The sequence below is a fragment of the Primulina tabacum genome, chromosome 15 (assembly GCF_025594145.1).
Source record: "Primulina tabacum isolate GXHZ01 chromosome 15, ASM2559414v2, whole genome shotgun sequence".
NCBI classification, from domain to species: domain Eukaryota; kingdom Viridiplantae; phylum Streptophyta; class Magnoliopsida; order Lamiales; family Gesneriaceae; genus Primulina; species Primulina tabacum.
Window position 1 is genome coordinate 25842486 of NC_134564.1, and position 11366 is coordinate 25853851.

General features: G+C 31.4%; 1 protein-coding gene across 1 annotated transcript; it reads right to left on the reverse strand.

The window, feature by feature from the left end:
- Positions 1-246: 246 nt before the first annotated feature.
- LOC142526842 (cellulose synthase-like protein G3) lies at positions 247-7586 on the reverse strand. Its single transcript, XM_075631462.1, is given in 7 exon segments — positions 247-506; positions 508-936; positions 1169-1516; positions 2582-3025; positions 4100-4225; positions 5006-5149; positions 6901-7586. Coding segments are annotated over 7 exon segments (2199 nt in total). The 5' UTR covers positions 7489-7586; the 3' UTR covers positions 247-386.
- Between the last annotated feature and the right edge of the window lie 3780 nt (positions 7587-11366).

The window sequence follows — 11366 nt, forward strand, 5'->3', positions numbered from 1 at the left end:
ATTTAAAAACAAGCCCCCCTAATATAGGAAAAAAACTGTATTATCATACATTCACTAAGATACAAAATTATTTTAATTTTATCTAGATGGATTAAGATTCATATATTGTTAATTAAAGATATAAAGATTATGTAATTAAAATTTTAATTTAATTAACTACTGTTACAATGTTTTAAAAATAAATTATATTTATCTAAATGTTTATCAATCTGAGATGATAATGAAATATTTAGTAATTTTGAGAAATCGAAAAAGTAATATAAGATATGGTAGTTTAATATTAATTACAAATTTATTAATATATGTTTTTTTATGGCAATTTTTATTAATTTAAAAAGGGGTACGACAGAAAATGTCAGAGAGCTAAAAATATTACAAATCCAAATTTACAACTTAGCTACAACCGAAAATGCCACAAAAACAACCGACGCAAGAAAAATAGCAGCAACTGTAATCTTGATAGGCATTCTCCCTTCATCATTTCTCAAGAACATAGCCTCAGTAAATTGGCAAGCAATTCAACACTCCAAAACACGTAACCAAAACTTGCCCGAGAAATTCGTCGATTTTCCTTAAACTCGCTATGCGAAGAACCCCATAAATAAACGCTACTAAATTCAAGATCGCTGCACTTGAAAATGGCACAAACAAAGGAGAGGCAACCCCATATTCAATTTTCCCTTCATCATACCTTTTTCTTTGTCCATCGCCATTTACTTTGCTAGTTACACCAAAATCTCTTGTTCCAATGCCTAAATGATTGCTTATGTATTCAAATGTACCAAACATGTCGGATGAAAGCGCCCTAGTTAGTCCCATTCTTTGATCATTCAACCATCTTAGGAGTGTGCTTTTTGTAGAGATGAACTCCAGGCAATCTTGCCCGAAGGATCCGACAAACAGGAAAACGTACAAGAAAAACCATGGATCTGAAACCTGAGACGTATCGATACATATTATACTATGGATCAATAGAGTATTTCACACGAGTGAGGTCTATATATATATCTTACTATTTGATTAAAAAATATGCATGTATCCGATTGCTAGCTAGTAGCTGCGAAAAGGAGTCTTTTTATTTAATTTTCGAAACCGTAGGGCTCGTACAAAACGCGACCAAAATCCAAATATATATACTAATTGGACAGAACATCTGCTTTCGACGTACCTTAGGGAAGATGGAGATATTGTTGAGCAAAGTGAGTTGAGGGAGGAAAGCATAGATGGTGATAGGAAATGACATCATGGGCCCAAAAGCATAGTAACAGTAACAATGGGCCATTAGTGGGCCCAAAAATCTTGTACCAAATGTTAGTGGGTTATATTTGGAAAAGGCCACCTCAAACAGGCCCACGACCCATCTCTTTTGCTGGGTTATCATATCATTAAGAGATATGGGGTTATCCGCTAAAAAAGCAGGCCTCTCTGGATTACAAAATATGGACCTCCATCCCTCGCAGTGTAGCCTGTAGCCGGTGTAAAAGTCCTCCACCAATGAGCCGTATCTGAATCCTATCTGTCAACATAGAATCAATTTTTGTTTCTAAATTTTTCTCACTTCATTCGGAATTTACTATAAAATTGGAAAATAGAGTCAATATATATATATATATATATATATATATATATATATATATATATATATAGCGAAGTTGATACTAAGAGTTCTTCAGATTAGGAAGTGATAGTCCTATTGAAGTGTGTAACGTGATTTTTGTAACTATTAGAGTCTTTTAGTGAAAACATTATGAAAATAGAAGAAAGAGAGAATGAGAAGGAACTTATCCTTCAAACTTCCTTAAACAATATCTTGTGTCATTTATTTTCAGTTGCAATTTTCATTTCATAGTTCACTAAATTCAATCTACTGATTTTGATAAGCGTTTGATTCACTAAGTTCGGTTGAACTTTTTGCGCGCTGATTTTACAAGTTACATATTTGAACCTAGTAGATCAAGATTTGATCTTGACCATTTAAATCAGCTGAGATCCCTTTATCTCCAAGAAGAAGAATAATTTGTGAAGTATTTATTCACTCCTTTCTAAACATATATACGCTGACCCTAACAATTATATCTTGGGTTTGTGTCATTAAATTTTGATTAAATTTTGAAGATAATTGGGTATAATAAAATATTAAAATAAGAACCTAAAAAGTAACTTTATTACTTATTATTGTAAATATGAGCAAAGTTGATCTGTCTATCGATCCATGAGTCTGTCTTACAAAAGACCTACTATTTATATTATTCCATTATTTTTATTACCAAATCGTTTCTTAGAATTTTTAAGTTGTTTTAAAGAGTAAACATGTTCAAACACCTACTTATATTGCGATTCGAATTATGGATTTCATTTAAACGGACATATTTTATTTGGAAAAAGTTTTTGAGGTAGTGTATTTGAAATTCACCACAATTAATATTAAAATTATATAGTTTGATATTGAGTAGATTTAAAATTCACTTAAATTTTGTTTATCATAAAAGAATTTGAAATCGACCATATAAAAAAAAACCATCAATTCAAACAAAACCTCGAAGGTATCTCGGAAAGGGAGAAAAGGGCCTGGGGGGCGTACCTTTGAACCCCAATTGGTTCCATTCTCGTGACTACAACCTGCCACACGGTGCGCCAGCTCCAAAATGTGTGGAGAATTGATCCTCTCCCTCCGAATATAGTCTGGGCCCAATTCAGCCATTTCAGGCTCGATAAAAGATGATGGACCTCCGTGAAAAGCCCGTCGACTGAAAAAGGTGCCGGTCCCAAAGTAATCCGGGCCTAAAAGGCCATTCAAACCCACAGGGTTTATATGAAAAGCCCGTCTTAACTCGGACCCGTAAATATCGGCGTTGTTAATCCCATCGAGCCGAAGCGGGAATTGGACATACCCGAGTCTGGGCTTAATTGAATGGTCCATGAAGAAACATAACATGGTTTGGGGTGTTGTTGGGTCATTGGAGATCATGTCACAATCCAAGGTCAAAAGAATTGGGGAATTTGTCATCATTGCTGACACTCGAAGCTTCAAATAAAAAACCATACGAATAAGCAAGTAATTAAGGAAACTTTTTATAGTTAATTAAATGCCCACAAAATTTTAATTTTAAAATAATCTCTTTATTTTTTAATGGTAGGACTATATGTACATACACGACTTCTTCAATTTTAAACATGGACTATATATATTTTGTCAATACAAGAGAGTAGGTCTCTTGTGAGACAGTCTCACGAATCTTTAACTGTGAGACGGGTAAACCCTACCGATATTCACAATAAAAAGTAATACTCTTAGCATAAAAGTAATATTTTTTCATAGATGACCCAAATAAGATCTCCGTCTCACAAAATACGACCCGTGAGACTGCCTCACACAAGTTTTTGTCATAAAAAGGTTATGAAAGGAAAAATAAAGTAAAGTCAAAAAATAAAAATTGATCGGAAACAATATTTAACTAACCCAAAATATATTTAAAACTTACACAACAAAAAAAGAAAAACATATTCCAAAAATTTAGGATTTTTTTTTAAACATATAAGCTACTAAGTACTTTTATTCCTTAAAAAAGAGAAGATGGTGATATTTTTCATGATGACCAGATACATGAGCTATCATATCTATATTGTATATAAAAGTTGAATTGTTTAATAGTAAGCTTTTGTGACACAAATTAGTTTTTACGAAAATACTTTATTTATTTAAATAAGTAATATTTTTAATATAATTAACTCATAATATCAATAACTAATACACGTTAAAAATTCAAAAATTGCACATATTATCACTACAAATCACATATTTAATATAATTATATTATCTTTATCCCAATAATAATTAAAAACTATAACAAAATTTTGTAAATCAACTTGATCTATTAATGATCGATTCATATACGTAACCGTCTTTATTTTACTCATGTATCATGTGTGCATAATTTGTTAGTGTTTATTGAAGACCTTCAGCGGTGAATTATTTTCTATTTTTCCTTAAGTGAATTTTGAAATTATTATAGATTTAATTTATAGTAATTTCTCTCTGATATACCTTTTTTTTTAACTACCGGTGTTATTTTTTGAAGCTGTAAATTAAAATATTTACCAAAACATTAAGGGCTCCAGCCTTGAAATGATGTGGGACTGCCCTATTTTTCTGTCTTGAAACATAAATCAGATTTGGCATGGAACTGCCTGCCAAGTCTTTATCATCACCTGTCTCTGACACAACCTACATAATTTATAACCAATTAAACACTGTGATTCATGTTTAAAAAAATTATTTTGAATAATTAATGAATTATCATATCTTAAAAAAAAGGTTATTTAAAAACTTATAAATAAAGTGTTCAGATAAAACAACTTCTTAAATATGTTTTGTTATTCCCATAACAAAGATGACCAAAATGATTCTATAAAAATAATTCAAATTACTATATTAACAAAATTTGAAATCTGCCATTGAATTTTTGAGTGGCTAAAGTTAAAATAACATCTTTCACACGTTAGTCAACGCTAATTTCACCATCTCAAAAGTTTAAAAATCATAAAGTTCCCAAAAAAAATATCACTCATACATTATAAAAAGAGTAAATTTGTGAAAATTCTCTCAGCACATCTTTAAATTAAGGCAAAAACTTGTGTGAGACGGTCTCACAGGTTGTATTTTATGAGACAGATCTATTATTTGGGTCATCAATGAAAAAATATTACTTTTTATGGTAAGAGTATTATTTTTTATTGTGAATATCGGTAAGGTTGACCTGTCTCACAGATAAAGATTCGTGAGACCGTCTACTCTTAAATTAAAGATGTGGAGATGGATCTTTTACAAATTTACCCTTATAAAAACTCTGCCACATTGAACTTATGACATTTTATGTCTCATTTTTTAAAACACGAGGTCTAAAATAGTGTTAATTTTAAATAAAACGGTTTTGTTTTCGGTTTTTTACGAGAAGTGTTGATGCAATTAGCCAAGAGCAAGTAATCTAATAAATTTGAACTCAACCTGAACAACTGTGGGATGATCTTTAGTTGTAAATCCTTGGGTCCATTTTCCAAAAGCTTCTTCACCACTAATTTTGTGTTCATCCTCAACAAATCCTCTCTCCACAACCTTTTCTACTCTGCTTTTCATATCCTCGTACATCATCTGCATTACAATCAACATAAATATATGTTTTTCACAGTAATAAACTGAACAAATAGTTTACGATCGTTCAATCTGGCTACAGCAAGCAGCAAATTATTGAAAAATATTTTATTTTTAGAGTAGGTCTCTTGTGAGATAGTCTCACGAATCTTTATCTGTGAGACGAGTTAGCCCTACAGATATTCACAATAAAAGTAATACTCTTAGCATAAAAAATAATAGTTTTTCATAGATGACCCAAATAAGAGATATGTCTCACAAAATACGACCCGTGAGACCTTCTCACATAAGTTTTTGCCTTGTTTTTAAATGTTTTTCGAAAAGATTGAGACACTTTTTTATATTTGAATACAATCCCTTTTTATTTCTAGACAAGAAGCGAAAATAAAAGCTCGAAGATTATATTTTTTCGAACTTTTGAAGCACTTTTCAGACAGATCCTTTCAAATATTTTTCTCACATTTTCTTAATACTTGTAATTAATTTATTCATTATTTTGAGAATAATTATATAAGTCATATGATAATCAATATATTTTATATTTGTATTGCAATCGCTAAATTTTCAGAACAGTTTAATATATTGTAATTAAGTTATGCATTATTTTGAGAACAATTATGTGATGCTGACAAAAAACTCAGAAAATCTGAGTTTTTGGAATTTTTTTCGTCCCGATCAACGTCTACAGATGGATCGAGAAACTAACATCTATCCGATAGGATTCTCGACCCGATTATTTTAATAATATTTTTAAAAAAATGTTATAATAATAATAACACATTGAGTTGGAACATTGTAATTTTTTAAAAAAATATTGGGTCGATGATGCTTGACTACCGAATTTACTACATATTAGCTCATAGATGACGATTTTAGGGCTTAAATTAAATGATTAACTAATTCATCCAAATAAAAAAATTCACATGCATAAATATCACAATTCAAATAAAATTATACAAAATAAAATATGTTTTATAATTAATTTTCGGGATATCCTCGCTCTACCCAAAAGAATTCCAAATTTTCGATAAAATTTCAAAACAATTTAATAAATTTTCTGAGATTTATTGTTCTTCTGTGTCGAGACTTTGGGGCAAAAAAAAAAGAACAGAAAATATAAAAATAAATTAAATTTAAAAATATGTTCAAGGGGTAATTGCGGTAAAAAAAACACGTGAGAAATATATATATATATATATATATACACACACACACCAAGACGCGTGCAAAACCAATCACCATCACATGCACATAAGTTAAGAACAGAGAGGCTCATAAGTCAATAAAAATTATATAGTGGTAAACGATAAGACAAGGTGTATTCGCAGTTCTCCCTGTTATAATATATCCTATTTATTATTATTATTTATTATTATCTTGTTCATCTTTTTGTTCATCATTAAAATGACACTATTTTAGATATAATTTTAATATATTTTATAAAATTTAATAAATAAATACTACGTTAATAATGAATATAAAAAATAAACAATAAATCAAACTCTATATTTTTCATAATCAAGAGTACAAATTTTGTTCCATTTTATCTTCAATAATAAATATTTCAAAGAATTGTAATTTTGATTATGAAAATTTTAAATATATCTCCACTAAGATTATTTACATGCAAATTATTTTTTAAATTAAATCATTGATCAAAATTATTTTATAAATTTCTCTTAAAAAAGAAATAAAAATTAAAATTGAAAAACATTGTAATATGAGTGAAAATGGTAAATACCAATTGTTACCTGAATGTTCCGAGTATCAGAATGGGAAGCAAAAGTCTTGGCAAAAAAAGCATCGGGGGACCTCTCCATGATCTTATTCTCCTTACAGAACGGCAACCACGCCTTGGCGAATCTAGCCGCCTCCATCAGAGCGAAGAGCGTAAGCTGCGATCCCCCGTCATCCGACACGTAGATCGAGAGCTTCTCCGCCGGGTAATCGTACGCCATCACCGACAAGGCGGTCGCCGCCACCGTCATCGGCGGCTCCTTGTACGGGTCCGCCGTGCATATGAATATGTCGAGCGCCGGAAACTCCTCCGTGGTGAAGACTTTTGCTAGATTCTCGGGGAAGGGGGTTTTTATGACTGGATTCATTCGAAAACACTGTGAATTCAGCCATGTGAAGGATAGAATGAGATCGGAAACTAGAATCGGAAGGGATATGAAGAAGGTCTGTAGATTAATAGGCGAGTGGATTAGGGTTTTTGTGTGGTGGTAGAACAGGGTTAGGATGGCAAAGGAGTAAATAAGTGCAAAAGCGCGATTGAAAAACCGGCGGGGGAGGAGCTGGGATGAGTTCAGTGGGTGCTTTGAGGTTGTACCTTCCATTGTTTAGGTTGTACCACAAGGTGGTGTTGGAGCTGTTAAGGGGGAAGGTAGTTACTTATATACGTCGTCGATTGTGCACTGTACGAGCTCATCCGAATTTAATTTCAAAATAAATTAAATAAATCCTCAAACTCAAATTTAATTTTATTTTTACTCCCTCCGTTTAAAAGTTTTGTTTTTCCACTCTCTAAAGTATTAAAAAAGGTAAAAATATCTTTATATATGTTAATTAAAATGATTGATTTTACTCGATCGAAAATGATATCAGAACTTACGTAAAATTATTTCAAAGATACAAATTTATTATTACAGTGTAATTAAATGTTCGAGGAGGATAATTTTCTCAAATAACATGAATCCGAACTCAGGTTAGAGATTAATTATTTGCAGGATTTATCCACAAACTTTAGAATATATGAAACAGGAAGATCTAACTAAGGCTGAATATCAAAAACAAAGAGTAACTTATCAGAGTTCTAAGGTAAACTTATGATTCAAAATAATAGTTTCTTAGAAATAGTACCAGATTCCTCTAAACTTTCTCGAGATATTAGATAAATTCAAATGACGGTACAGAATTATGACAATATGTTATATTATGTACCACAAAATGTGGAGAAAATCCTTGAAAACCAGGAAGAAATTATTGGAATATTAAATGATATTCAAACAAGAATTCAAAACATAAAACATCGACCAAATTCTAGTAAAAAGACTTCAGAAGGAAAGTTACCATCATCCTTTGGTATTGAACCCTTATTACACCAAAAATAGAAAGCCAAAGTGATGCCAAAACCTTTAAATGAAGAATAAAAAATGATCAAAACAGTATCAGAAAAGAAAGATCTGATGAAAACACTAGAAATGATTGGTCTCAAGGATCTCCAAGATCTTGCAGAATCTTTTGCAAATATCAAGGTTATAGATCTAAAGATAAACACAACTGGGGGGTGAACCACCCACCATAACATGGTCATCTGCTCAGAAACCACCAAGAGAAAGTATGAGATATCAGAATATAAATATGAGAGAATTCCAACCAGACTTTCATACCGGTGAAGAATCACACCTAGTGGGGACAAGGTTAAGGAGAAATCGAATTCCCTTACATCAATCACTCTATGGAAAATCTGTTTTAGAACCTATACATCTTTATGTAGCTATGCTTAATCTATTAGATTTCAAAAACAAAGAAGATCTCATAGACGATTGGACATCCGCTGTGAGAATCGCAGCAGTGCACACTTGATCTCAACAAGGAAGTATTCATTAAACTTTTAGAAATGAGTTTTATGGGATCAGTTAAAATTGCTTGAGACATGATTTCAGTAGAAACCAAATAGTCAGTCTTAGCTGGAGAATCTCTTAGCGAGATAGCAGGAAGAATGACTACCCTTTTTAAAGCACAATTTATAGAGGTATACTATTTTAACAGTAAAGATACAGGGAATAAAAAGAAATACACTCAACCTTTGTATAGTCCTGAATTACATAACATATGTTTAGTGGATGAATATATTATGTTATTCACTAAATATAAATGAAATTCAGGGGTCGAAGAAAATATAACAATGCAACTTTTCTTTGCCAAAATGTCAAGTCCTTGGAGAGAAATGCTAATAAGAGAATATGTCTTTGAAAATCAAGATACGTTGGCACGAAGAGACTTTTTTCTCAAATGAAAATTTGCAAAATAGTTTCATATGGCAGCATTACAAACAATTAAGAGGTATTAACAAACGTACTCCTTTGTGTTGTAAAGAAGATGACCTTCCAACAATTATTGGAAGTAAATCACAAAGTCATAAGAAGAAAAGTTTTAGAACTCATCCCTATGTCCGAAATGGAAGAAGTTCTTGGAAACCATGAACAGTGTGATCTAGACAAAAGGCCAGACCTTATAAATCTGGGCAAAAAAATGGACCATCAAGAAGTAGGACATCATCTCAAGCATCGAATACATCTTGAAGTACGAGAACACCTGCAAAGAAAACTTTCAAAAGAGCTCACATCCGAGCTAATGAAAGTTTTAAGGATTGTAATTGCTGGACATGTGGTACAAGAGGTCATATATCAACCTACTGTTCAGAAAATGAAAAAAGAGGAATTAAACGCTTCGAACTGACACCAAATATTGAAGAAGAAGTTTATTATCAAGATCTTATTCAAGTATACCGTTTTGAGGATATTGCCTCGGATGAAAGTATATATGAAGAATAAGAAGTTTTAAGTCAGGAATAATTTGATGGAACAAAATCGAAATCTGACTGAAGACGGGGTGTTTCGTGTTTCGGCACGAAACACATAAAGATTTTTCTGGTTTCTTTATCCGGATAACGATATCGCATAACATGGCTCCAAAAGATCATGAGAGAAAATCATAGTCTTCAGATATATTAAGGATTCTCTGCATGATAGGTAGAAAAATTCTTAGGAAGTCTTGGTCTAAGAAATAGAAAGCATCATCTAATATATAAAGTTTCCAGAAGATAAATGACAATTCCAATAGAACTTACAGGAAATAGAATGGAGATGCAGTTAATTTATTTCGAAGAGAATTAAAGAGAAATTACAAAAACTCAAGATAGAAGTAGCACGAACAATGTACTGGATTCATATTGGAGCAATCCAAATTATGATAAATGTTACTTTTAAAGAAAGAATAGATTCACCTATTGATATTGTTAATGCGATAAACGAATGGTGAACCTTCAAGATTTTTTACTGTGAATGATCTCAGGAAATCTTTGTACATGAAAGATTATAGGAGTAATTTACTCAAGAATTTCTTGCAATCTGGCTGATCGAGATTTCAGCCGAACTTTGACATTACCTCAAAATTTCAAAGAAAAAATGCTGATGAAAGAGGGTAATAGATCGTATTCTATATGCTTGCTGCTCTTTATATATTTCTTGAATCGTGATCTCTTGTTTATACTGCTCCTGATTAACTATTTGCTTATCTGATAACTTGATCTCGGATCTCATCTTGTACACATTGCGCTTGTGAACTAATAACTTATCTGATTACTTGATTTCTGATATGCTCTTCTTATTGATTACTTCTCTGATTACTTGATCTTGGATATGCTCTTGTACATACTGATTTTGTGTTCTTTTGTCTCGCTGTTCTTCGATCGTTTCTACATCAAATATATTATCTCAATTTTTTTTATACTTATTTTCAACATTAAAAACATGATCTCATATAACGATCTTACCATTATCAAGAAATATGAGCTTGTAGTTTTACCTGTCAATGCCAAAACAATGGCTTGACTCAAAGTGTTACAATTTGAACGTTTGAGGAGATGAGAAACAAGACTTAACCACGAGTGATCTCTATTTTGAAGGAAATAAAGACTACCTGAATCCTCTAGAATCGAGGGTTTCACTTGATTATTAGCAACTTGTCCACCAGAGCTGCATATCTGGCTCTCTGATACCACGTTAGCAAACAAAATCCATATTGGGAAAAAAGAGACAATTGAAAGAAGTTTTTATTTTTGTAATAAGTCTCTATTGAATTGAAAAAGATTATCCTTATATACATGCTACATAATTTGTCGAGGAAGTAAAATGATATGCTGACTGGACTTTGGTAGGATTTCTAATCTATTCTATTTTATTAAAATTGAGAACATGATAATAACGAACTATGAAAGACATCAACATTTTCTTCCAATTTTACCGTTATATGATACTAATATTAAATTTTTTTTTTGTTTTATTACAACACACACTTTTTACTTTTATTTCAACAATTCAAATATCAATTTAATCCCTCTATAATTTGTCAAATTTCACTTTATTACATCGATAATGATAAAAAATTCTATAGACACATAGTTAGTTCATATAATGTTTAGTTAGCGGAC